Below are 27,915 nucleotides of genomic sequence, written 5' to 3'. Positions count from 1 at the left end.
CAAATCTCCCCCAGGTCCCCCCCAGGACCCCCTAAATCCCCCCCAAACCCCTCTAGGACCCCAAAATTTCCCAAATTCCCCCCAAATCCCCCGGGACCCCCCAAATCCCCCCCGGGGGTCGCTGCTCTCCCTCCCTACCCCGCCAGGGGGCGCCGTGACCCCGCCGGGGGGCGGGACCCGCTCTGCGCGCTCCCATTGGTCACCCTCAGTTTTGATTGACGCGCGGCGCGGCCAATGGGAGGCGCGGAGTTGCGGGGCGGAAGCGGAAGCGCGCGGAAGCGGAAGCGGAAGCGGAGCGGGGGCAGCGATGGCGGCGGCCTGGGGCAGGGTCGGGGCCCTCAGCGGAGCCGCCGCCATGGCGGGCGCGGCCTACGGGGCCCACGGTGGGGCGGGGCGGGAAGGGGGCGGTCCCGGGGGGCTCTGAGGGGTCCTGGGGAGGATTTGGGCGGGATTTGGGGGGGATTTTGGGGGGGTTTTGGGGGAATTTTGGGGGTCTTTGACCTCCATTTCCCCCCCCAGGAATGCGCCGCAGTGACCGGGACGAGTATCAGAAAGAGGTGAGTGAGGAGGGGGGGGGGAAACCGCCCAAAAATCCAAAAAATAGCCCAAAACCGCCTCAAAATAAACCCAAAATTAACGAAATTGACCCTAAAAAACCCAAAATCACCCGAAATGACCCAAAATCGCCCCCCCCAGCTCTACGAGACCGCGAATCGCTTCCACCTCCTGCACAGCCTGGCCCTGCTGGCGACCCCGCACTGCCGCCGACCACACCTGGTGAGAGCCCCGAAATCCCCCCAAAATCTGCTGAATTCACCCCAAAACCCGCCCCCACTTGTGCCAACCCCGCCCTCCCCGAATCACCCCAAAAATCCTGAAAAACGCCCCAAAATCCCCACAAAACCGCTCAGAATCCCCAAATTCTCCCCCATAAATCCCCTGAATCTGCCCAAAACTCCCCCAAATTCCATAAATTCCACCCAAATTCCTCCAAAACCCCTCAAAACCCCCAAAGTTCCCCCTAAAGTCCCCAAATCCCTCTAACCCCCCCAAATCCCCCAAATTTCCCCGCAACCCCCCCAAATTCTCCTAAATTCCACCCCAAATCCCCCAAACTCCCCCAAACCTCCCAAATCCCCCAAATTTCCCCCAAATTCCACAAATTCTGCCCGAAACTCTCCCCGAACCCCATAAATCCCACCCAAATGCCCCAAAAATCCCCCAACCATCCCCAAATCCCCTCCCAAACAGCCCCAAACCCCCTCAAATCCCACAAATTCCCCCCAAAACCCCAAATTCACCCCCAAAATCTGCCCCAAAACTCCCCCAAATCCTCCCCTAATCCCATCTCCCCCTCCCCAAACCCCCTCGAATCCCCAAATTCACCCCAAATTGAGTAAAACTCCCCCAAACCCCCTCAAATCCCAGAATTCTGCCCAAATTTTCCCGAATTTGCCCAAATTTCCCCGAATTCCTCCCCAGGCCGGCTCCCTGCTCCTGGCGGGGCTGGGCCTCTTCTGTGGCCCCTTTTACTTCCACGGCCTCACCGGGGACCCCAAATTCACCGGGCGGCGCCGCTGGGGGGGACCCTGCTCATCCTGGGCTGGGCCGCCATGGCCCTGTGAGAACCCAGAAACGGGCAAAAAACACCTGGAAATGGGAAAAAATGGAGAAAAAACGGCAAAAATGGAGAAAAAGCGTCAAAAATGAGCAAAAAACGGCAAAATCCGCCTGAAAATCTGCAAAAAAACACCCGAAAATGGACCCTGCTGATCCTGGGCTGGGCAGCCGTGGCCCTCTAGGGATACAGAAACGGGCAAAAACCACCTGGAAATGGGAAAAAACGGACAAAAACGGCAAAAATGGACAAAAACCAGCAAAAATGAGCAAAAAACGGCAAAATCCGCCTGAAAATCTGCAAAAAAACACCCGAAAATGGACCCTGCTGATCCTGGGCTGGGCAGCCATGGCCCTCTGAGGGCTCAGAAACGGGCAAAAAACGCCTGGAAATGGGCAAAAACGGACAAGAAACGGCAAAAATGGACAAAAAACAGCAAAAATGAGCAAAAAAAACGGCAAAATCTGCCTGAAAATCTGCAAAAAATCACCCGAAAATGGACCCTGCTGATCCTGGGCTGGGCCGCCATGGCCCTCTAGGGACACAGAAACGGGCAAAAAACACCTGGAAATGGGAAAAAACAGACAAAAAATGGCAAAAATGGACAAAAATAACCAAACTGGACAAAAAACGGCCAAAATGGACCAAAATTCGCCCTAAACCACCTGGAAATCGATGCTGCTGATCCTGGTCTGGGCAGCCACGGCCCTCTAGGGACACAGAATTGGTAAAAATCACCCGGAAATGGGCAAAAATGGACAAAAAAATCATCAAAAATTGAGAAAAAAGGGATCAAAACCGCCTGAAAATGGCAAAACCAGACAAAACCCAAGGGAAGCAGACAGAAACCATCAAAACCAGACAAAAATAATCAAAATCGCCTGAAACGCAGCAAAAAGAGAGAAAAAATCGTCAAAATCAGCTGAAAATCGTCAAAAATGCCCAGAAAATCGTCAAAACCGGACAAAACCCAGCAGAAATTGGACGAACGCTGCCAAAAATCTGAAAAATCTGCCAAAAAGCTGAAAAAATCATCAAAATCACCAAAATACCCCAAAATCCACCAAGAGCACCCAAAACCGGCCAAGGGAGCCTGGAAAATCATCGGAACCACCCAAAAATCATCAAAATCACCCGAAAATCATCAAAATCGCTGGAATATCCTCTGGGGAAGCCAAAAATCATAAAAATTACCCCAGAATTCATCGGGGGAGGGGCTCGGACAGCCCCGGGGTGGCTGAAGGGGTTTTGGGGTGAATTCAGGGGATTTGGGGTTTTTTAAGGATTATTTTGGATTTTTAAGGAGTTTTGGAGTTTTTAAGGGGTTTTGGGGTTTTTCAAGGGTTTTCAGGGGCCTGGGGCCACCGGAAGTGACCGGAAGTGACCGGAAGTGACCGTCGGGTCACCGGGAGGTCACCGCTCCCATTCGGGCGCTGCCCCTTTAAGAACCGAGGCTCCTCCCCCTGCCCCCCCATTGGTGGAGCCGCCGCCCAATGGGAGCGCTCCCTGCATCCTCCTGGTGACGTCACGGCTGTTGCTGGGCGACAGCCAATGGCGTGCGGGTTGCCCCGCCCTCCAGCTCCTGATTGGCTGAGGTCGGGGCCGTGGCGCTGATTGGCCGCGGTGCCGGAATCGCGAACCAATAAACGATCGAGTTGTAGTCACGGATGCGTTACGTCATGGGGCGGGGCTTAGGGATGGCCCCGCCTTCGTTGGGATCAAAATACCCCGAAATTCACCCAAAACCCCCCCAAAATGTCCAAAATCCCCGAAATTCACCCAAAATCCAAACAATTCACCACAATCCCCCGAAAATCCCCAAATTCACCCCGAAATTCACCCAAAATCCCCCCAAAATGTCCAAAATACCCCAAAATTCACCCAAAATCCAAACAATTCACCACAATCCCTCCAAAACGCCCTGAATTCATCCCAAATTCACCCAAAATTAACCTCAACCAAAATCTCAAAAATCTGCCCAAAATCCCCCCAAAAGCCCCAAATTTTCCCCAGAATCCTCAAAATTAACCAAAAACTCACCCAAAATTCACCCAACACTGCCCCAAAATCCCCAAAATTCAGCCAAAACCGCCCCAGAATTTCCCCCAAAACCCTGAAATTGCCCCAAATTGCCCCAAATCTCCCCCAAGAAGGCGCCGAGTCCCGGGGTGGGTGGGGCCTCTTTATTTGGGGAATTTTGGGGATTTTCGGGTGGGGTTTGGGGGCGGGGCCGTACAAAGGGGGGAGGGGCGGGGCCGTATCAAAAGGGGGGCGCGGGTGGGGGAGGGTCAGAAGAAATCGACGTCCTCGGGGGCGTCCAGGTCCCGGTACTCGACGATGGCCCGGGGGTCGCCCCGCACCATCCTGGGGCAGGAAACGCAAATCAGAGCCCGAAAATGCGCTAAAATCAGCCCAAATACACCAAAATACTGCCCAAAATACACCCAAAATACAGCCCCAAAATACGGCCCCAAAATCAGCCAAAATACACCCAAAATCAGCCAAAACACAGCCCCAAAATACAGCCCAAATACACCAAAATACACCCAAAATACAGCCCCAAATCCAGCCCAAAATCAGCTAACATACACCCAAAATACGGCCCCAAAATCAGCCAAAACCACCCCTAAATCCTCCCAAAATCCGGCAAAATCAGCCCAAATACACCCAAAATACAGCCCCAAAATCCGGCCCAAAATAAGCCCAAATACACCCAAAATACAGCCCCAAATACGGCCCAAAATCCGGCAAAATCCAGCCCAAATACACCCAAAATACTTCCCAAAACACAGCCCCAAAATCAGCCAAAATCAGCAAAACACAGCCCCAAAATCCGGCCCAAAATCCGGCAAAATACAGCCCCAAAATCAGCCAAAACCAGCCCAAAATCCGGCCCAAAATCAGCTGAAATACAGCCCAAATACACCCAAAACACAGCCCCAAAATCAGCCAAAACCAGCCCAAAAATCTGGCCCAAAATCCGGCAAAATACAGCCCTAAAATCCAGCCCAAATACACCCAAAACCAGCCCCAAAATCCAGCCCAAAATCAGCAAAAACCAGCCCCAAAATCCAGCCCAAAATCAGCCAAAATATGGCCCCAAAATCACCCAAAATACACCCTGAAATCCACCCCAAAACACCCAAAATCCACCCCAAAAAGGGACCCGGACCCCACAATTCCCACCCCCCCACTTCCAGGGTCCCCGTTCCCATTTTCAGGGTCCCCATGCCCATTTTCGGGGTCCCCAACCCCATTTTCGGGGTCCCCAATCCCATTTTCGGGGTCCCCGTTCCCATTTTCAGGGTCCCCAACCCCATTTTCAGGGTCCCTAACCCCATTTTCGGGGTCCCCGTGCCCATTTTCGGGGTCCCCATTCCCATTTCCGGGGTCCCTGTTCCCATTTTCGGGGTCTCCAATCCCATTTTTGGGGTCCCCAATCCCATTTTCGGGGTCCCCAATCCCATTTTCGGGGTCCCCAATCCCATTTTTGGGGTCCCCGTTCCCATTTCCGGGGTCCCCGTTCCTCACCTGCTGCGGGGTTTGTTCAGGTACCCCCCCCGGCCCCCCCCTGCCCCCTGAAGGTTTCGTAGCTGCCGCGACCCCCGTAGGGCCCGGGGGGGTACGGGTGGGATCCTGCGGAAAAGAAAGGGTTAAAAACACCCAAAAACGTCCAAAATGTCAAAAAAAAAACCCGTCCAAAATATCCCAAAAATATCCCAAAAATATTCCCTAAAATACACCCGAAATATCCCAAAAAATATCCCAAAAATATTCCCTAAAATACACCCAAAATATACCAAAAATACCCCAAAAATATTCCCTTAAATATCCCAAAAATGTTCCCTAAAATACACCCAAAATATCCCTAAAATATCCCAAAAATATCCCAAAAAATATCCCAAAAATATCCCAAAAAATATCCCAAAAATATTCCCTAAAATATCCCAAAAATATCCCCAAAAAAATCCCAAAAACATTCCCTAAAATATCCCAAAAATATCCCCAAAAAAATCCCAAAAACATTCCCTAAAATATCCCAAAAATATTCCCTAAAATATCCCCCAAAATATCCCTAAAATATCCCAAAAATATTCCCTAAAATATCCCCAAAAAAATCCCAAAAATGTTCCCTAAAATACACCCGAAATGTCCCCAGTTGGGCCTGGGGGGGTATGGGTGGGATCCTGCGGAAAACAAGGGGTTAAAAACACCCAAAAACGTCCGAAATGTCAAAAAAAACCCCGTCCAAAATATCCCAAAAATATCCCCAAAAAAATCCCAAAAATATTCCCTAAAATATCCCAAAAATATCCCAAAAATATCCCAAAAAAATCCCAAAAATGTTCCCTAAAACACACACGAAATTTCCCCCAAAACGCACCCAAAATCCCCACCCCATCCCAATTTTCCTCAGTCTTACCCCAAACCTCCCAAAATCCCCCTCCGTTCTCGCCAAATCCCCCCAAACCACCCAAAATTTTCCCCGAATCCCCCCCAAAATCCCACCCCAAATTCCTCCCAAAATCCCCCCAAATTCCTCCCAAAATCCCCCAAAATCCCCCCAAAATCCCCCCAAATTCCTCCCGAAACCCCCCCCCAAATGCCCCCACAATCCCCCAAATTCCTCCCGAAATCCCCCCCAAACTCCCCCAAATTCCATCACAGAATCCCTCCAAAATCCCTCCCAGAATCCCCCCCAAATCCCCCAAATTCCTCCCGAAATCTTCTCCCAAACTCCCCCAAAATCCCCCAAATTCCTCCCAAAATCCCCCAATTTCCCCCCAAATCCCCAATTTCCCCCGATTTTGCCCAGTTTCCCCCAATTTCCCCCGTTTTTGCCCAATTTTTCCCAATTTCCCCCATTTTTCCCAATTTCCCCCATTTTTGCCCATTTTTGCCCAATTTCCCTCGTTTTTGCCCAATTTCCCCCAATTTTGCGCAGTTTCCCCCATTTTTGCCCAATTTCCCCCATTTTTTCCCAATTTTGCCCATTTTTTCCCAATTTCCCCCGTTTTTTCCCAATTTCCCCCTTTTTTGCCCAATTTCCCCCATTTTTGCCCGTTTTCCCCCGTTTTTGCCCAATTTCCCCTATTTTTTCCCAATTTCCCCCATTTTTCCCCAATTTCCCCCGTTTTTGCCCGTTTTCCCCCATTTTCCCCGTTTTCCCCCGTTTTCCCCCGTTTTTGCCCATTTTTGCCCGTTTTCCCCCATTTTCCCCGTTTTTTCCCGTTTTTGCCCATTTTTTTCCCGTTTTCCCCCGTTTTCTCCCCGTTTTCCCGGTACCTCCGTATCCCAGCATGGGCGGCCGGGGCTCCCGTAGGGCATCAGCCCCTGGGGGGACTGGGGGGGGTACGGGAGCCCCCCGGGGTCAGACCTGGGGTCAGAGGGCACACGGGGGTCACAATGGGGTCACAATGGGGTCACTCAGGGGTCACACAGGGGTCACTCAGGGGTCACAATGGGGTCACACAGGGGTCACTCAGGGTCACAATGGGGTCACTCAGGGGTTACACAGGTGACAGAGATGACACAGGTGACACAGGAGTGACAGGGATGGCACAGGTGACACACAGGTGACACAGGTGACACAGGTGATATTCAGGTGACAGCACAGGTGACACTCAGGTGACACAGAGATGACACAGGTGACACACGGGATGGCACAGGTGACACTCAGGTGACACAGGGGATGGCACAGGTGACACAGGTGACACTCAGGTGACACAGGGATGACACAGTTGACAGGTGACAGGTGACACTCAGGTGACACAGGTGACATTCAGGTGACACAGGGATGACACAGGTGACACAGGTGACACACAGTTGACAGGTGACACTCAGGTGACACTCAGGTGATGGCACAGATGGCACAGGTGACACAGGTGACACACAGGTGACACACGGTGATACAGGTGACACACAGGTGACACAGGTGACATTCAGGTGACACACAGGTGACATTCAGGTGACACTCAGGTGACACAGGGGTGATGGGGATGACACAGGTGACAGGTGACACACAGGTAGGTGACACAGAGATGACACAGGTGACACAGGTGACATTCAGGTGACACGGGTGACACAGGTGACACACAGTTGACAGGTGACACACAGGTGACCCAGAGGGTGACACACAGGTGACATTCAGGTGACATTCAGGTGACATTCAGGTGACCCTCAGGTGACCCAGAGATGTCACAGGTGACCCTCAGGTGACCCTCAGGTGACACAGGTGACCCAGAGGGTGACACAGGTGACCCTCAGGTGACACCCACCTGCGTTGGGTCCCCCCGCGGGGCCGCCCTTGCCCCCCTCGGGCAGGGCCGGGCGCTTTGGGTCCATCAGGAAATTGTTGAAGAACAAAACCTCCTTGCGCACGGCGCCCATCTTGTCCCCGTGCTTGTTGAAGATGTGCTTGCGCACAAACTCGGGGCCCTGGGGGGGACATTGGGGACATTGGGGACATCCACGGGATTGGGGACACTGGGGACATTGGGGACATTGGGGACATTGGGGACATTGGGGACACTGGGGTGACACTGCCCCATCTTGTCCCCGTGCTTGTTGAAGATGTGCTTGCGCACAAACTCGGGGCCCTGGGGACAGCAGGGGACACCATTGGGGACATTGGGGACATTGGGGGACACTGGGGGACACTGGGGACATTGGGGACACTGGGGACACTGGGGTGACACTGCCCCATCTTGTCCCCGTGCTTGTTGAAGATGTGCTTGCGCACAAACTCGGGGCCCTGGGGGGGACATTGGGGACATTGGGGACACCAGGGGACACTGGGGACATTGGGGACATCCACGGGATTGGGGACATTGGGGACATCCACGGGATTGGGGACACCGGGGACATTGGGGACATTGGGGTGGCACTGCCCCATCTTGTCCCCGTGCTTGTTGAAGATGTGCTTGCGCACAAACTCGGGGCCCTGGGGACACCATTGGGGACATTGGGGACACCATTGGGGACATTGGGGACATTGGGGGACACTGACAGGATTGGGGACATTGGGGACATTGGGGACATTGGGGTGACACAGCCCCATCCTGTCCCTGTGCTTGCGCACAAACTCGGGGCCCTGGAGACACCATTGGGGACATTGGGGACATTGGGGACACTGACAGGATTGGGGACATCACCCCTCCAATGTCCCCAGGGTGTCCCCAACGATCCCAATGATGTCCCCAGGGTGTCCCCAACGATCCCAATGATGTCCCCAGGGTGTCCGCAGTGACCCCGAGGATGACCCCAGGGTGTCCCCAATGATCCCAATGATGTCCCCAATGTCCCCAGGATGTCCCCAATGTGTCCCCAGAGTGTCCCCAGGGTGTCCCCAATGTCCCCACCTTGAATTTCTTGCTGCTGAGGGGGCACAGCCACTTGTCCTTGCCCAGCTCCTGGGTGTGCCCTGTGTCCTGTGTCTGTCCCCAATGGTCCCAATGACCCCAAGGATGTCCCCAATGTGTCCCCAAGGTGTCCCCAATGTCCCCACCTTGAATTTCTTGCCGCTGAGGGGGCACAGCCACTTGTCCTTGCCCAGCTCCTGGGTGTGCCCTGTCTGTCCCCTGTGTCCCGTGTCTGTCCCCAATGACCCCGAGGATGTCCCCAAGGTGTCCCCAATGTCCCCAATGTCCCCACCTTGAATTTCTTGCCGCTGAGGGGGCACAGCCACTTGTCCTTGCCCAGCTCCTGGGTGTTGGCGCTCACGAATTTCTCCAGCTCCTGCTCGGGGTCCTTGCGGCCGAGGCGCTGCGCCTCCTCCTCGGGGACAGAGCCAGGACCGGCCAGGAGCGGGGCCAGGCGCGCCTCAAACCCGCGCTGCCACTCGGACACTGGGGACAGGGGACACACAGAGTGACCAAAAACCCCAAAAACCCCAAAAAACCCCGTGAAAATCCCCAAAATCCCCATTGAACTGCGCCTCCTCCTCGGGGACAGAGCCAGGGCCAGCCAGGAGCGGGGCCAGGCGCGCCTCAAACCCGCGCTGCCACTCAGACACTGGGGACATGGGGACACAGAGAGTGACCAAAAACCCCAAAAACCCCGAAAAAACCCCGCAAAAATCCCCAAAATCCCCATTGAACTGCGCCTCCTCCTCGGGGACAGAGCCAGGCCCGGCCAGGAGCGGGGCCAGGCGCGCCTCAAACCCGCGCTGCCACTCCGACACTGGGGACAGGGGACATGGGGACACTGAGAGTGACCAAAAACCCCAAAAACCCCGTGAAAATCCCCAAAATCCCCATTGAACTGCGCCTCCTCCTCGGGGACAGAGCCGGGACCGGCCAGGAGCGGGGCCAGGCGCGCCTCAAACCCGCGCTGCCACTCCGAAACTGGGGACAGGGGGACACAGAGAATCACAAATAACCCAAAAACCCCAAAAACCCCGTGAAAATCCCCAAAATCCCCACAAAAATCCCCAAAATCCCCATAGAACTGCGCCTCCTCCTCGGGGACAGAGCCAGGACCGGCCAGGAGCGGGGCCAGGCGCGCCTCAAACCCGCGCTGCCACTCGGACACTGGGGACAGGGGACATGGGGACACTGAGAGTGACCAAAAACCCAAAAACCCCCAAAAAACCCCGCAAAAATCCCGAAAAAAACCCAAAAAACTGACATAAATGGGGTTAAAATGGGATATTGGGCCACTGGGGTCAATGGGATATTGGGGCCTCGAACCCGCGCTGCCACTCGGACACTGGGGACAGGGGACACTGAGAGTGACCAAGAACCCAAAATCCCGAAAAATCCCCCCAAAAAACCCCAAAACCCCGAAAAAACCCAAAAAATCCCCATAAAACTGGCATAAATGGGGTAAGAATGGGATATTGGGTCACTGGGATTGGCGCCTCGAACCCGCGCTGCCACTCCGACACTGGGGACAGGGGGACACTGAGAGTGACAAAAAACCCAAAAACCCCCAAAAAAATCCCAAAAATCCCAAAAATCCCAAAAAAATCCCGAAAATCCCAAAAAAATTGACATAAATGGGGTAAAAATGGGATATTGGGGCCTCAAAGCCACGCTGCCACTCGGACACTGGGGACAGGGGACACTGAGAGTGACAAAAAACCCAAAAACCCCGAAAAAAATCCCCAAAAATCCCAAAAAACCCTGAAAAATCCCAAAAATCCCAAAAAAACCCCGAAAATCCCCAAAAAATTGACATAAATGGGGTAAAAATGGGATATTGAGGCCTCGAACCCGCGCTGCCACTCGGACACCAGGGACAGGTTTTGGGGTGAATTTGGGGTTTTTTGGGGCTCACCTTCGCCGTGGGACACGCAGCTGGGTTTGGGGTGGTTTTTGGGGTTATTTTGGGGTGAATTTGGGGATTTTGGGGCTCACCCTCGCCGTGGGAGACGCGGTTGGGTTCGGGGTGGTTCTGGGCTGGTTTTTGGGGTGAATTTGGGGGATTTTGAGGCTCACCTTCGCCGTGGGAGACGCGGTTGGGTTCGGGGTGTTTCTGGGTCAGTTTTCGGGTTATTTTGGGGTGAATTTAGGGTTTTTTGGGGCTCACCTTCGCCATGGGAGACGCAGCTGGGTTTGGGTGGTTTCTGGGGTTATTTTGGGGTGAATTCGGGGTTTTTTGGGGCTCACCTTCGCCGTGGGAGACGCAGCTGGGTTTGGGGTGGTTCCGGGCTGGTTTTTGGGGTAAATTTTGGGGATTTTGGGGCTCACCTTCGCCGTGGGAGACGCGGTTGGGATGGGGATGGTTCCGGGCTGGTTTTTGGGGTAAATTTTGGGGATTTTGGGGCTCACCTTCGCCGTGGGAGACGTGGTTGGGATCGGGGTGGTTCCGGGCTGGTTTTTGGGGTAAATTTTGGGAATTTTGGGGCTCACCTTCGCCGTGGGAGACGCGGTTGGGTTTGGGGGGTTTTAGGGTTGATTTTTGGGGTGAATTCAGGGTTTTTTGGGCTCACCTTCGCCGTGGGAGACGCGGTTGGGTTCGGGGTGGTTTTTGGGGTTATTTTGGGGTGAATTTTGGGTTTTTTTGGGCTCACCTTCGCCATGGGAGACGTGGCTGGGTTTGGGGTGGTTTCTGGGGTTATTTTGGGGTGAATTCGGGGTTTTTTGGGGCTCACCTTCGCCGTGGGAGACGCGGTTGGGCGGCAGCGGGCCCCGCACGTGGATGATCCCGCACCTGTTGGGCATCTCGTCCTCGTTGGGGTACTCGGAGGTGTTGTAGTAATCGACCGAGTGCACGATGCGCAGGTACAGCAGGAGGCGGTCCAGAACCTGGGGACATTGGGGACATTGGGGACAATGAGGGGACATTGGGGACAATGAGGGGACATTGGGGATGTTGGGGACATTGGGGACAATGAGGGGACAGTGCACGATGCGCAGGTAGAGCAGGAGGCGGTCCAGGACCTGGGGGGACAATTGGGGACAATTGGGGACATTGGGGGGATTGGGGACATTGGGGACAATGAGGGGACATTGGGGACACTGAGGGGACAATGGGGGGACATTGAGGGGACACTCTTGAAGACACTTTGGGGACACCCTAAGGATACCCTGGAGACACTTTAGGGACACCCTGGGGACACCTTGGGGACATTTTAGGGACACCTTGGGGACATTTCAGGGACACCATGGGGACACTTTTGAAGACACTCTGGGGACACTTTGGGGACACTTTTGAAGGTACTTTGGGGACATTTTAGGGACGCTCTGGAGAAACTTTGGGGACACTTTGGGACACTTTTGAAGACACCCTGGGGACACTCTTGAAGACACTTTGGGGACATTTTAGGGACACCTTGGGGACACTTTTGGGACACTCTTGAAGGTACTTTGGGGACATTTTAGGGACATTTTAGGCACACCCTGGGGACACTTTTGAAGACACCTTGGGGACACATTTGGGACACTTTTGAAGGCACCCTGGGGACACCTTGGGGGACACTCTTGAAGGTGCTTTGGGGACACCTTGGGGACACTCTGGGGACACGTTGGGAACACTTTTGAGGACACCCTGGGGACACCCTTGGGACACTTTTGAAGACATCCTGGGGACACTCTGGGGACATTTTAGGGACACCCTGGGGACACGTTGGGGACACTCTGGTGACACCTTGGGGACACCCTGGGGACACTCTTGAAGGTACTTTGGGGACACCTTGGGCACACCCTGGGTACACCCTGGGGACGCCCTTGGGACACTTTTGAAGGCACCCTGGGGACACTCTGGGGACATTTTAGGGACACCCTGGGGACACGTTGGGGACACTCTGGGGACACCTTGGGGACACCCTGGGGACACTCTTGAAGGTACTTTGGGGACACCTTGGGCACACCCTGGGTACACCCTGGGGACACCCTTGGGACACTTTTGAAGGCACCCTGGGGACACTCTGGGGACATTTTAGGGACACCCTGGGGACATTTTAGGGACACCCTGGTGACACCCTGGGCACACCCTGGGCACACCCCGGGTACACATGGGGACGCACCTTGAGCAGTTTCTCGTCGCGCTCCACGGTGACCTCGGCCGGGTTGGTCTCGCGCGCGGCGTCCTCGGCCGGGGCCGCGCCCTGGGCCTGGCCCTGCCCCTGGGCCTGGCCCTGCCCCAGCAGCTCCTCCTCCTCAGCGCTCACCTCCTCGATCAGGTAATCCGTGATGTGCCGGAGCACGGGGTTCTGGGCCTGGGGACATTGGGGACATTAATGGGGACAGCAATGGGGACATTGGGGACGCTCACTCCTCGATCAGGTAATCCGTGATGTGCCGCAGCACAGGGTTCTGGGCCTGGGGGGACATTGGGGACATTAATGGGGACATTGGGGACGCTCACTCCTCGATCAGGTAATCCGTGATGTGACGGAGGACAGGGTTCTGGGCCTGGGGATGGCAATGGGGACAGCATTGGGGACATTAATGGGGACAGCAATGGGGACAATGGGGGCGCTCACTCCTCGATCAGGTAATCCGTGATGTGCCGGAGCACCGGGTTCTGGGCCTGGGGACAGCATTGGGGACACTGGGGACATTAATGGGGACAGTGGGGACATCATCCATGATGTGACGCAGCACAGGGTTCTGGGCCTGGGGATGGCAATGGGGACAGCATTGGGGACATTAATGGGGACATTGGGGACGCTCACTCCTCGATCAGGTAATCCGTGATGTGCCGCAGCACGGGGTTCTGGGCCTGGGGACATTGGGGACATTAATGGGGACAGCAATGGGGACATTAATGGGGACATTGGGGACGCTCGCTCCTCGATCAGGTAATCCGTGATGTGACGGAGCACGGGGTTCTGGGCCTGGGGATGGCAATGGGGACAGCATTGGGGACATTAATGGGGACAGCAATGGGGACAATGGGGGCGCTCACTCCTCGATCAGGTAATCCGTGATGTGCCGGAGGACAGGGTTCTGGGCCTGGGGACATTGGGGACATTAATGGGGACAGCAATGGGGACATTGGGGACAGCTTCAGTGATGTGCTGGAGCACGGGGCTCTGGGCCTGGTGACGGCAATGGGGACATTGGGGATCCCTCAGGGACACCCTGAAGGACCCTGGGGACATCAGGCCCAGCACTGGGGACACCCGGGACACCCTGAAGGACCCTGGGCGTGCCCCAGTGACACCACTGGGGACATTGGGGGTCCCTTGGTGTCCCTCTGTGTCGTCCCCTTGCTGTCCCCCTGTGTCCCCCTTGGTGTCACTCTGTGTCCCCCCCTGGTGTCCCTCTATGTCCCCATTGCTGTCACTCTGTGTCCCCTCCTGGTGTCACTCTGTGTCCCCCCCTGGTGTCCCTCTGTGTCCCCCCATTGCTGTCACTCTGTGTCCCCCCCGGTGTCCCTCTATGTCCCCATTGCTGTCACTCTGTGTCCCCTCCTGGTGTCACTCTGTGTCCCCTCCTGGTGTCACTCTGTGTCCTTTGGGGACATTGGGGGGTCCCTTGATGTCCCTCTGTGTCCCCTCCTGTGTCCCCCCATTGGTGTCACTCTGTGCCTCCCCCATTGCTGTCCCTGTGTCCCCATTGCTGTCCCTCTGTGTCCCCCTTGGTGTCCCCCAGTGTCCCCCCCCCCATTGCTGTCCCTCTGTGTCCCCCTGTGTCCCCATTGATGTCCCCCCATTGGTGTCCCCCCTGGTGTCCCTCTGTGTCCCCCCCTGTGTCCCCCCTTGGTGTCACTCTGTCCCCCCAGTGTCCCTCTGTGTCCCCATTGCTGTCCCTCTATGTCCCCCTCTGTGTCCCCATTGCTGTCCCTCTGTGTCCCCCCCATTGCTGTCCCCCTCTGTCCCCCCCCGTGTCTCACCCCGGGCTCGGTGCTGGGCGGGGCCTCGCTGTCCCCGCCCCCGCTGCCCGTGTCCCCCCCGGCCGTGTCCCCGTCCCCGGTGGCAGCAGCAGCAGCTCCCGGGGGGCTCCAGAGGCGCGCGCGGGCGTCCAGGGCCTGCACCAGGCGCGCGGCCAGCTTGATGTCGTGGCGCACGATGGGGCGGTGCTGGGTGAGCCCCGAGACGTTGCGCACGCGCCGCGTCAGGTCCCGGTTCACGCCGGGGCTCAGCTCGCACTCACGGAGCTGGGAAACACCGAAAACGGCACAAAAACGCCATCAAAATCCATCAAAATATCCCAAAAATTCATTACAATAACCAAAACCCCATTGCGCACGCGCCGCGTCAGGTCCCGGTTCACGCCGGGGCTCAGCTCGCACTCACGGAGCTGGGAAACACCAAAAACAGCCAAAAAAACCCCATCAAAATCCATCAAATTATCCCTAAAATTCACTAAAATAACCAAAACCCCATTGCACACGCGCCGCGTCAGGTCCCGGTTCACGCCGGGGCTCAGCTCGCACTCACGGAGCTGGAAAACACACCAAAAACAGCACCAAAAAAACATCAAAAATTCATTAAAATAACCAAAACCCCATTGCGCACGCGCCGCGTCAGGTCCCGGTTCACGCCAGGGCTCAGCTCGCACTCACGGAGCTGGGAAAACAGCAGAAACGGCCAAAAAACCCCATTAAAATCCACCAAATTATCCCTAAAATCCATTAAAATATCCCAAAAATTCATTAAAATATCCCTAAAATTCATTTAAACCCAGCCCCAGGACGTTGCGCACGCGCCGGGTCAGGTCCCGGTTCACGCCGGGGCTCAGCTCGCACTCACGGAGCTGGAAAACACCGAAAACGGCACAAAAAACCCCATTAAAATCCATCAAAATATCCCAAAAACCCGGCCCCGAGATGCTGTGCATGCACCAGGTCAGGTCCCGGTTCACGCCGGGGCTCAGCTCGCACTCACGGAGCTGCAAAACACCGGAAACGGCAAAAAAAAACCATCAAAAATTCATTAAAATAACCAAAAATTCATTAAAATAACCAAAACCCCATTGCGCACGCGCCGCGTCAGGTCCCGGTTCACGCCGGGGCTCAGCTCGCACTCACGGAGCTGAAACACATCGGAAATGGCAAAAAAACACCATCAAAATATCCCAAAAATTCATTAAAATAACCAAAAACCCGGCCCCGAGAGGTTGCGCATGCACCAGGTCAGGTCCCGGTTCACGCCGGGGCTCAGCTCGCACTCACGGAGCTGGAAAACAGCGAAAACGGCAAAAAAACCCCATTAAAATCCACCAAATTATCCCTAAAATCCATCAAAATATCCCAAAAATTCATTTAAACCCGCCCCTGAGAGGTTGTGCATGCACCAGGTCAGGTCCCGGGCTCAGCTCGCACTCACGGAGCTGGAAAACACCGAAAACAGCAAAAAAACCCCATCAAAATCCATCAAAATATCCCAAAATTCCATCAAAACCCGGCCCTGAGACACTGAACACGCGCCGGGTCAGGTCCCGGTTCACGCCGGGGCTCAGCTCGCACTCACGGAGCTGGAAAACACCGAAAACGGCAAAAAAACGCCATCAAAATATCCCTAAAATCCATCAAAATATCCCTAAAATTCAGCCCTGAGACATTGCGCATGCGCCGGGTCAGGTCCCGGTTCACGCCCGGGCTCAGCTCACACTCACAGAGCTGGAAAACACCGAAAACAGCAAAAAAAACCCATCAAAAATTCATTAAAATATTCCTAAAATTCATTAAAACCCAGTCCCGAGAGGTTGCGCACACGCCGGGTCAGGTCCCGGGCTGAGCTCGCACTCACAGAGCTGGAAAACACCAAAAATCCATGAGAATCTCCCCAAAATCCATGAGAATCACCCCAAAATTCATCAGGATCGTCCCAAAATCCATCAAAGCCACTCCGAAATCCATCAAAACCACCCCAAAATCCATTAAAATCACCCCAAAATCCATTAAAATCACCCCAAAATCCATTAAAATCACCCCAAAACCCAGCCTGGGTCACACCCGGGCTCAGCTCACACTCATGGAGCTGAAAATCACAAAAATCCATCAGAATCACCACAAAATCACCACAAAATCAAAGCCACCTCAAAATCCATCAAAGCCACCCCAAAATCCATTAAAACCACCCCAAAACCTCCCCAAAATCCATCAAAATATCCCCAAAATCCATCAAACCCAGCCCGGGTCATGCCGGGGCTCAGCTCACACTCACGGAGCTGAAAATCACAAAAATCCATGAGAATCTCCCCAAAATCCATCAGGATCGCCCCAAAATCCATCAGGATCACCTCAAAATCCGTCAAAACCACTCCAAAATCCATCAAAACCACCCCAAAATCCATCAAAATATCCCCAAAATCCATCAAACCCAGCCTGGGTCACAGTGGGGCTCAGCTCACACTCACGGAGCTGGAAATCACAAAAATCCATGAGAATCTCCCCAAAATCCATCAAAATCACCCCAAAATCCATCAAAGCCACTCCGAAATCCATTAAAATCACCCCAAAACCCAAAACCCATCAAAATATCCCCAAAATCCATCAAACCCAGCCCGGGTCACGGCGGGGCTCAGCTCACACTCACGGAGCTGGAAATCACAAAAATCCGTCAGAATCGCCCCAAAATTCATCAAAATCGCCCCAAAATCCATCAGAATCACCTCAAAATCCATCAAAGCCGCTCCAAAATCCATTAAAACCGCACCAAAATCCATTAAAACCACCCCAAAATCCATCAAAATCACCCCAAAACCCAGCCTGGGTCACGGCAGGGCTCAGCTCGCACTAATGGAGCTGGAAATCACAAAAATCCATGAGAATCTCCCCAAAATCCATCAGGATCACCTCAAAATCCATCAAAGCCACCTCAAAATCCATCAAAGCCACCCCAAAATCCATTAAAACCACCCCAAAACCACCCCAAAATCCATCAAAATATCCCCAAAAACCATCGAACCCAGCCCAGGTCATGCCGGGGCTCAGCTCACACTCACGGAGCTGGAAATCACAAAAATCCATGAGAATCTCCCCAAAATCCATCAGAATCGACCCAAAATTCATCAGAACCACCCCAAAATCCACCAAGGACACCCGAGAATACACAAAGAGAACCCCAAACCCGCGGAATTTGCCCCAAAACGCACCCGGATGTTCTGCAGGCTCCAGCAAATCTCCTTGATGTTCACGCTGCGGTCGAAGGTGACCCAGCCCCTCCTGAAGAACCTGGGAGAGAAAATCCCTGTGAGCCCCAAAATCCCCGAAATTACACCCAAAATCCACCCCAAAACCCGCCCGGCCCATCCTCAAAAATCTGAGAGAAAAAATCCCACAGAGAGCCCCAAAATCCCCGAAATTACACCCAAAATCCACCCCAAAACCCACCCAGCACCTCCTGAAAACCTGACAGGGAAAAATCCTACAGAGAGCCCCAAAATCCCCAAAATTACACCCAAAATCCACCCCAAACCCGCCCAGACCATCCTGAAAACCTGACAGGGAAAAATCCCACAGAGAGCCCCAAAATCCCCAAAATTACACCCAAAATCCACCACAAAACCCGCCCGGCCCATCCTCAAAAACCTGAGAGAAAAAATCCCACTGTGAGCTCCAAAATCGCCAAAATTTCACCCAAAACCTGCCCAGTCCATCCTCAAAAATCTGAGAGTGAAAAATCCCACGGTGAGCCCCAAAAACCCCAAAATTCCACCCAAAATCCACCCCAAAAAGCCCCAAAAATCCCCCGAATTTGCCCCAAACTGCCCTCACCTCCTGAACCCCCTCAGGGTGACCCAAACCACCCCAAAAAGCCCCAAAATCCCCAGAATTTGCCCCAAAGCGCCCTCACCTCCTGAACCCCCCCGGGGTGACCCCGAATGACCCCAAACCCCCCCAAATTCCCCAAAAAGCCCCAAAAAGCCCCGAATTTGCCCCAAACTGCCCTCACCTCCTGAACCCCCTCAGGGGTGACCCCAATCCTGCCCCAAAAGCCCCAAAAAGCCCCAAAATCCCCCGAATTTGCCCCAAAAAGCCCCGGATTTGCCCCAAAACGCCCTCACCTCCTGAACTCCCCCGGGGTGACCCCAATCCCACCCCAAAAAGCCCCAAAATCCCCAGATTTGCCCCAAAACGCCCTCACCTCCTGAACCCCCCCCGGGGTGACCCCGAATGACCCCAAACCCCCCCAAATTCCCCAAAAAGCCCCAAAAAGCCCCAAAATCCCCTGAATTTACCCCAAACTGCCCTCACCTCCTCTCGGGCTGCGGCTCCGACAGCGCCACGCGCATGAACCCGGGGTAGCGCTTGCACAGCTGGGGGCACAGAGCGGGGGGTTTGGGGCATTTTGGGCGATTTTGGGGCATTTTGGGGGTTCAGGGGGATTTTGGGGGCATTTTGGGGTTTTTTGGGGTTTTTTTGGGGGGGAATTTGCCAGCTCCTTTGGGGTTTTTTGGGGTTTTTTTGGGGGGGATTTTGGTGGGTTCTTCGGGGTTTTGGGGCATTTTGGGGGGTTCAGGGGGGTTCAGGGGGATTTTGGGGGCATTTTGGGGGATTTTGGGGGGTTCAGGGGGATTTTGGGGGATTTTTGGGGTTTTTTGGGGTTTTTTTTGGGGGGGAATTTGCCGGCTCCTTTGGGGCTTTTTGGGGTTTTTTTGGGGGTTCCCAGGACTGGTTTTTGGGGTGGTTTCTGGGGTTTTTGAGGCACTTTTTGGGGTGGTTTTTGGGGGGGTTTTGGGGTGGTTTTAGGGGTATTTTGGGGCAGTTTTTGGGGTTTTTGGGGCAGTTTTTGGGGTTTTGGGGACGTTCTTAGGGGTTTTTGGGGCGGTTTTGGGGTATTTTGGGGTGGTTTTTGGGGTTTTCAGGGGTCCCAGAGCCGTTTTTGGGGTTTTTGGGGGTCCCAGAGCCGTTTTTGGGGGTCCCAGAGCCGTTTTTGGGGGTCCCAAAGCTGTTTTTGGGCCGTTTCTCACCGCCACGATCTCGGCCTGGGCGATGTTGGGGGCGATGTTCCTCATGAACAACGAGCACGTTTGGGCAGGGGTTTGGGGCGGTTTTGGGGTATTTTGGGGCCGTTTTGGGGGTTTTTGGGGTGGTTTTTGGGGTTTTTGGGGGTCCCGGGGCCGTTTCTGGGCCGTTTCTCACCGCCACGATCTCGGCCTGGGCGATGTTGGGCGCGATGTTCCTCATGAACAACGAGCACGTTTGGGGTGGATTTAGGGGTATTTTGGGGCGGTTTTTGGGGTTTTTGGGGCGGTTTTTGGGGTTTTCGGGGGTCCCAGAGCCGTTTTTGGGGGTCCCGGAGCCGTTTCTCACCGCCACGATCTCGGCCTGGGCGATGTTGGGGGCGATGTTCCTCATGAACAACGAGCACGTTTGGGGTGGATTTAGGGGTATTTTGGGGCGGTTTTTGGGGTATTTTGGGGTGGTTTTTGGGGTTTTTGGGGGTCCCGGAGCCGTTTCTGGGGTGGTTTTTGGGGATTTTGGGGGTCCCGGAGCCGTTTCTCACCGCCACGATCTCGGCCTGGGCGATGTTGGGCGCGATGTTCCTCATGAACAACGAGCACGTTTGGGCAGGGGTTTGGGGGTTTTTGGGGTATTTTGGGGCGGTTTTTGGGGTATTTTGGGGCGGTTTTTGGGGTTTTTGGGGGTCCCAGAGCCGTTTTTGGGGGTCCCAGAGCCGTTTTTGGGGGTCCCAGAGCCGTTTTCTCACCGCCACGATCTCGGCCTGGGCGATGTTGGGCGCGATGTTCCTCATGAACAACGAGCACGTTTTGTGCAGGGGTATTTTGGGGCGGTTTTTGGGGTATTTTGGGGCCGTTTTGGGGGTTTTTGGGGTGGTTTTTGGGGTTTTTGGGGGTCCCGGAGCCGTTTTTGGGGTGGTTTTTGGGGTATTTTGGGGCGGTTTTTGGGGTTTTTGGGGGTCCCGGAGCCGTTTTTGGGGGTCCCGGGGCCGTTTTTGGGCCGTTTCTCACCGCCACGATCTCGGCCTGGGCGATGTTGGGCGCGATGTTCCTCATGAACAACGAGCACGTTTGGGGAGGTTTTAGGGGTATTTTGGGGCCATTTTGGGGGTTTTTGGGGCGGTTTTTGGGGTTTTTGGGGGTCCCAGAGCCGTTTTTGGGCCATTTCTCACCGCCACGATCTCGGCCTGGGCGATGTTGGGCGCGATGTTCCTCATGAACAACGAGCACGTTTGGGCAGGGGTTTGGGGATTTTTGGGCGGTTTTTGGGGTATTTTGGGGCGGTTTTTGGGGTTTTTGGGGGTCCCAGAGCCGTTTTTGGGGGTCCCAGGGCTGTTTTCTCACCGCCACGATCTCGGCCTGGGCGATGTTGGGCGCGATGTTCCTCATGAACAACGAGCACGTTTGGGCAGGGGTTTGGGGGTTTTTGGGGTGGTTTTTGGGGTTTTTGGAGGTCCCGGAGCTGTTTTTGGGGTGGTTTTGGGGGTTTTCGGGGGTCCCAGAGCCGTTTTTGGGGGTCCCAGGGCTGTTTTTGGGCCGTTTCTCACCGCCACGATCTCGGCCTGGGCGATGTTGGGCGCGATGTTCCTCATGAACAATGAGCACGTTTGGGGTGGATTTAGGGGTATTTTGGGGCGGTTTCAGGGGTTTTTGGGGTGGTTTTTGGGGTTTTCGGGGGTCCCAGAGCCGTTTTTGGGGGTCCCAGGGCTGTTTTTGGGCCATTTCTCACCGCCACGATCTCGGCCTGGGCGATGTTGGGCGCGATGTTCCTCATGAACAACGAGCACGTTTTGTGCAGGGGTTTGGGGGTTTTTGGGGCGGTTTTTGGGGTTTTTGGGGGTCCCAGAGCCGTTTTTGGGGGTCCCAGGGCCGTTTCTCACCGCCACGATCTCGGCCTGGGCGATGTTGGGCGCGATGTTCCTCATGAACAACGAGCACGTTTTGTGCAGGGGTCTCGGCCTGGCCTCGGGACCCCCCCCCGGGGCCCCCCCCGGCCCCTCCTTGGCCTTGGGGGGGGGCGGGGGGGAGGGGGCGCTGCCCGTGGGGGGAGGGGTCCCGGCCGCCTCCTCGGGGGGGGCTTTGTCCTCCTTGGGCTCCTCTGGGGGGGGGGGGGGAAATTGGGGGGGGGGGGGAAATTGGGGGAGGGGCCCAGAAACGCAGCACGGAGCCCCTCCCCCACCCCCCACAGAGAGAGAGACCCCAAAATCGCCAAAACCCAACCCAGAGACCCCAAATACCCCCCAGAGACCCCCAAACCACACCCAGAGACCCCAAAATCACCAAACCCAACCCAGAGAGACCCCAAAATCCCCAAAACCCAACCAGAGACCCCAAAGAGACCCTCAGAGACCCCAAATACCCCAAAACCCCACCTCAGAGACCCCAAAATCCCCAAAACCCAACCCAGAGACCCCAAAATCGCCAAAACCCAACCTGAGACCCCAAAATCACCAAAGCCAACCAAGAGACCCCAAAATCACCAAAACCCAGAGACCCCAAAATCACCAAAACCCACCTCAAAATACCCCAAACAGACCCTCAGAGACCCCAAAACCACCAAAACCCAACCTGAGAACCCAAAATTGCCAAAACACAACCTGAGACCCCAAACAGACTCTCAGAGACCCCAAAGAGACCCTCAGAGACCCCAAAATCCCACCCAGAGAGCCCAAAATCCCCAAAACCCAACCCAGAGACCCCCAAACCCCCCTGATTATCCCCAGTGTCCCCCCAATGTCCCCAATGTCCCCAATGTCCCCTCGCTGTCCCCCCTCACCTTTCCCAGGCTCTCTCCGGGTCCCCAGTGTCCCCTCGCTGTCCCCACTGTCCCCAATGTGTCCCCAATGTCCCCTCACTGTCCCCAGTGTCCCCAATGTCCCCTCTCACCTTTCCCGGGCTCTCTCCGTGTCCCCTCGCTGTCCCCAATGTCCCCAGTGTCCCCAATGTCCCCCCAATGTCCCCAGTGTCCCCTCTCACCTTTCCCAGGCTCTCTCCGTGTCCCCTCGCTGTCCCCAGTGTCCCCAATGTGTCCCCAATGTCCCCTCAGTGTCCCCAGTGTCCCCTCTCACCTTTCCCAGGCTCTCTCTGTGTCCCTGCTGTCCCCTCACTGTCCCCAGTGTGTCCCCAATGTCCCCAATGTCCCCTCACTGTCCCCAATGTCCCCTCTCACCTTTCCCGGGCTCTCTCCGTGTCCCCTCACTGTCCCCAGTGTCCCCTCAGTGTCCCCTCACTGTCCCCAGTGTCCCCTCACTGTCCCCTCTCACCCTTCCCAGGCTCTCTCCGTGTCCCCTCGCTGTCCCCGCTGTCGCTGTCCCCAATGTCCCCAATGTGTCCCCAGTGTCCCCTCACTGTCCCCAATGTGTCCCCAGTGTCCCCAATGTCCCCCCAGTGTCCCCTCGCTGTCCCCTCTCACCTTTCCCAGGCTCTCTCCGTGTCCCTGCTGTCCCCAATGTCCCCTCACTGTCCCCAATGCCCCCCTCACCTTTCCCGGGCTCTCTCCGTGTCCCCTCGCTGTCCCCGCTGTCGCTGTCCCCGCTGTCCCCAATGTGTCCCCAATGCCCCCAATGTCCCCTCACTGTCCCCAGTGTCCCCAATGTCCCCTCACTGTCCCCTCTCACCTTTCCCGGGCTCTCTCCGTGTCCCCTCGCTGTCCCCGCTGTCGCTGTCCCCAGTGTCCCCAGTGTGTCCCCAATGTGTCCCCAGTGTCCCCAATGTCCCCTCACTGTCCCCTCCCTGTCCCCTCTCACCTTTCCCGGGCTCTCTCCGTGTCCCCTGGGTCCCCTCGCTGTCCCCGCTGTCGCTGTCCCCAGTGTCCCCAATGTCCCCAGTGTCCCCAATGTCCCCAGTGTCCCCAATGTCCCCCCAGTGTCCCCAGTGTCCCCTCTCACCCTTCCCAGGCTCTCTCCGTGTCCCCTCGCTGTCCCCGCTGTCGCTGTCCCCAGTGTCCCCAGTGTCCCCACTGTCCCCAATGTGTCCCCAATGTCCCCTCTCACCCTTCCCAGGGTCTCTCCGTGTCCCCTCGCTGTCCCCGCTGTCGCTGTCCCCGTCCTCGCTGTCCCGGCTGCGCTGACGCGGCCGCGCCTGCAGGGGGCGCCAGAGGGCGGGGCTCCAATAAAGGGGCGGGGCTTGGCCAAAGGGGCGTGGCTTGGCTAAACGGGAGGGGCTGGGTGGGGATGGAGAAAGGGGAGGGGCTGGAGGGATTTAATGAGGGTGGGAGGGGCCTGTGTGGGGGATTGATTGAAGGGGAGGAGCACATAAAGGGGCGTGGTTTGTGTAGAGAGGCGGGGCTTTCCATGGGGAGGTGGGGCTTAGCAGAAAGGGGTGTGGCTAACAGAAAAGGGGTGTGGTTTGTTAGAAAGGGGCGTGGTTTGTGTAGAGAGGCGGGGCTTTCCATGGGGAGGTGCTATTGGGGGGTGTGGTTTGCTAGAATGGGGTGTGGCTAACAGAAAGGGGCGTGGCTAACAGAAAGGGGTGTGGCCTGGTAGAAAGGGGTGTGGCTCACAGAAAACATGGGTTCATAGACAGGGGTGTGGCTTGTTATAAAAGGGGTGTGGCTAAGATAAAGGGGCGTGGCTTCACCCGCCTCCCTGTGGCAATGGTGGGGGTGGAGCTTTGTGGGGCGTGGTCACTTGGGGGCGTGGTCACCGACCTTGGCCCCGCCCTCCTTGTCGCCTTCCTCAGCCTTGGGCCCCTTGTCTGGCCCCTCCTCCTCCTCCTCTGGCCCCGCCCCTGATGCAGGCTCCGCCCCCGGCTCCGCCCCTTCGGCCTGTGGGGAGATTGGGGGGGGGTCAAAGGGGGACCCCAAAAGAGCCCCCAAAAAACACCCCAGGGACAAAAGGGACCCCAAAATTCCCCAAAATCCATCAAGAAACCCAAAATCCCTATGAGGACCCCAAGGACCAAAGGGACCCCAAAATTCCCAAAAATCCCTCAAGGAACCCCAAAATCCCCCAAAATCCCCCAAGAAAGACCCCAAGGACCAGAGGGACCCCAAAATCCCAATGGGGACCCCAAGGAAGACCCCAAGAACCAAAGGGACCCCAAAACCCTCACAGGGACCCCCCAAAATCCCCATGAGAACCCCCAAAATTCCCCGAGCCCCCCAAAATCCCCCAAGGAAGACCCCAAAATCCCCCAAAATCCCAATGGGGACCCCAAAATCACCCAGGAGACCCCAAGGACCAAAGGGACCCCAAAATTCCCCAAAATCCTTCGAAGAACCCCAAAATCCCCCAGGAGACCCCAAGGACGACCTCAAGGACCAAAGGGACCCCAAAATTCCCCAAAATCCTCACAGGGGACCCCAAAATCCCCCCAGGAAGACTCCAGGGACCCCCAAAATCCCAATGAGGACCCCCAAAATCCCCACAGGGACCCCCAGAATCCCCCAGGGACTCCCAAAATCCCAATGAGGACCCCCAGAACCCCCCAAGCCCCCCAAAATCCCAATGGGGACCCCCAGAACCCCCCAAAATCCCAATGGGGACCCCCAGAACCCCCCAAAATCCCCCCAAGCCCCCCAAAATCCCAATGGGGCCCCCCCGACCCCCGACCTTGGCGCCGGGGTCGCCCTCGGGGCGCTCGGCCGGGCCCTTCCCGGGCGGCTCCGGGGCCCTCGGCTCCTCCTTCTTGGGGCCTTCGGCCTTGTCGGGGCGCTCCTCCTCCTCCTCCTGCTCCAGGATGCGCAGGTCGTGCTCCGTGCCCCCCTCCATCTTGATCACCGCTGCGAAAACGGGGGAAAAACGGCAAAAAACGGGTTTGGAATGGGCAAAAATGGGTTAGAAATGGTAAAAAATGGGTTAGAAATGGCAAAAAATGGGGGAAAACGGGAAAAAAAGGGGTTAGAAATGGCCAAAAAATGGGTTAGAAACAGCCAAAAATGGGTTAGGAACGGCCAGAAATGGGTGAGGAATGGGCAAAAATGGGTTAGGAACGGGCAAAAAACGGGTTAGGAACGGGCAAAAAATGCGGGAAAACGGCCAAAGAACGGGTTAGAAAGGGCAAAAATGGGTTAGTAATGGCAAAAAATGGGGGAAAAATGGGCAAAAATGGGTTAGAAATGGTAAAAAATGAGTTAGGAATGGCAAAAAATGGGTTAGGAATGGGCAAAAAATGGGTTAGGAATGGCAAAAAACGGGGGGAAACGGGCAAAAATGGGTTAGAAATGGCAAAAAAATGGGTTAGAAAGGACAAAAAATGGGTTAGGAATGGCAAAAATGGGGGAAAAGGGCAAAAAACGGGTTAGAAATGGCAAAAAATGGGGGAAAACGGGAAAAAAAGGGGTTAGGAACGGCGAAAAATGGGTTAGGAATGGCAAAAAAATGGGTTAGGAACGGCCAGAAATGGGTTAGGAATGGGCAAAAATGGGTTAGGAATGGCAAAAAACGGGTTAGGAACGGGCAAAAAATGCGGGAAAACGGCCAAAGAACGGGTTAGAAAGGGCAAAAAATGGGTTAGTAATGGCAAAAAATGGGGGAAAAATGGGCAAAAATGGGTTAGAAATGGTAAAAAAGGGGTTAGGAATGGCAAAAAATGGGGGGAAAACGGCCAAAAATGGGGGAGAAATGGCCAAAAAATGGGTTAGGAACGGCCAAAAATGGGTTAGAAATGGTAAAAAACGGGGGGAAACGGGCAAAAAACGGGTTAGAAACAGCCAAAAATGGGTTAGGAATGGCCAAAAATGGGTTAGGAATGGCAAAAAATGGGCGGGAAACGGGCAAAAAACAGGTTAGAAATGGCAAAAAATGGGGGAAAAGGGCAAAAAACAGGTTAGGAGTGGCAAAAAATGGGTTAGGAATGGCAAAAAATGGGGATCAATGTCCTCTATATCTATATCTATATGTATATCTATATTTATATTTATATTTTTGGGGTTACCTGCATCCAGGGTTTTGATGATCTGTGGCGCGCGGTCAATGTCCTCTATATTTATATTTATATCTATATTTATATTTATATTTATATTTATATTTATTTTATATTTATTTTGGGGTACCTGCATCGAGTGTTTTGACGATCTGCGGGGCGCGGTCGATGTCCAGCAGCAGGTTCCCGATGTTTATATGTATTTCTATATTTATAATTATTTTATATTTATATTTTTGGTGTTACCTGCATCGAGTGTTTTGACAATCTGCGGCGCACGGTCGATGTCCAGCAGCAGGTTCCCGATGTCTATATGTATTTCTATAGCTATATCTATATCTATATCTATATTTATATTTATATATATATTTATTTTATATTTTTCAGGGTTACCTGCATCGAGTGTTTTGATGATCTGCGGGGCGCGGTCAATGTCCAGCAGCAGGTTCTCGATGTTTATATATATTTCTATAGCTATAACTATATCTATACCTATATTTATATTTATTTTACATTATTTTTGGGGTTACCTGCATCGAGTGTTTTGACGATCTGCGGGGCACGGTCAATGTCCAGCAGCAGGTTCTCGATGTTTATATGTATTTCTACATCTATAACTATATTTATATTTATATATATTTATTTTTCAGGGTTACCTGCATCGAGTGTTTTGACGATCTGCGGCGCGCGGTCGATGTCCAGCAGCAGGTTCTCGATGTCTATATGTATTTCTATAGCTATATCTATATCTATACCTATATTTATATATATATTTATTTAATTTTGGTGTTACCTGCATCGAGTGTTTTGACGATCTGCGGCGCACGGTCGATGTCCAGCAGCAGGTTCTCGATATTTCTATAGCTAAATCTATATCTATACCTATATTTATATTTATATATCTATATTTTTGGGTTACCTGCGTCCAGGGTTTTGACGATCTGCAGCGCACGGTCGATGTCCAGCAGCAGGTTCTCGATGTTTATACGTATATGTATATGTATTTCTATAGCTATAACTATATTTATATTTATTTTACATTATTTTTGGGTTACCTGCGTCCAGGGTTTTGACGATCTGCGGCGCGCGGTCGATGTCCAGCAGCAGGTTCCCGATGTTTATATATCTATATCT

At 54.5% G+C, this 27,915-nt stretch overlaps 2 protein-coding genes across 2 annotated transcripts in view; one reads left to right on the top strand and one right to left on the bottom strand.

Annotated features, from left to right (window-relative positions):
- The first annotated feature begins 223 nt into the window (after positions 1-223).
- Positions 224-3,282, top strand: TMEM256 (transmembrane protein 256). Its single transcript, XM_077173223.1, is given in 5 exon segments — positions 224-383; positions 520-557; positions 697-777; positions 1,483-1,561; positions 1,564-3,282. Coding segments are annotated over 5 exon segments (336 nt in total). The 5' UTR covers positions 224-307; the 3' UTR covers positions 1,626-3,282.
- A 504-nt stretch (positions 3,283-3,786) lies between these two features.
- Positions 3,787-27,915, bottom strand: part of SRRT (serrate, RNA effector molecule) — a 39,798-nt gene continuing 15,669 nt past the window's right edge. Inside the window, 16 exon segments of the mRNA XM_077173222.1 lie at positions 3,787-3,982; positions 5,150-5,180; positions 5,183-5,254; positions 6,905-6,934; positions 6,937-6,995; positions 7,893-8,056; positions 9,272-9,465; positions 11,715-11,868; positions 13,089-13,280; positions 14,903-15,166; positions 18,109-18,187; positions 19,211-19,272; positions 21,798-22,015; positions 23,910-23,997; positions 24,566-24,682; positions 25,470-25,639. Of these exon segments, the coding sequence (XP_077029337.1) occupies positions 3,907-3,982; positions 5,150-5,180; positions 5,183-5,254; positions 6,905-6,934; positions 6,937-6,995; positions 7,893-8,056; positions 9,272-9,465; positions 11,715-11,868; positions 13,089-13,280; positions 14,903-15,166; positions 18,109-18,187; positions 19,211-19,272; positions 21,798-22,015; positions 23,910-23,997; positions 24,566-24,682; positions 25,470-25,639 (1,970 nt within the window). The 3' untranslated portion in view covers positions 3,787-3,906.

Source organism: Agelaius phoeniceus, unplaced genomic scaffold (assembly GCF_051311805.1).
Source record: "Agelaius phoeniceus isolate bAgePho1 unplaced genomic scaffold, bAgePho1.hap1 Scaffold_434, whole genome shotgun sequence".
Taxonomy (NCBI): Eukaryota; Metazoa; Chordata; class Aves; order Passeriformes; family Icteridae; genus Agelaius; species Agelaius phoeniceus.
Note: the sequence above shows the minus strand (reverse complement) of the source record. Positions and strands in the feature narration are given on the sequence as shown.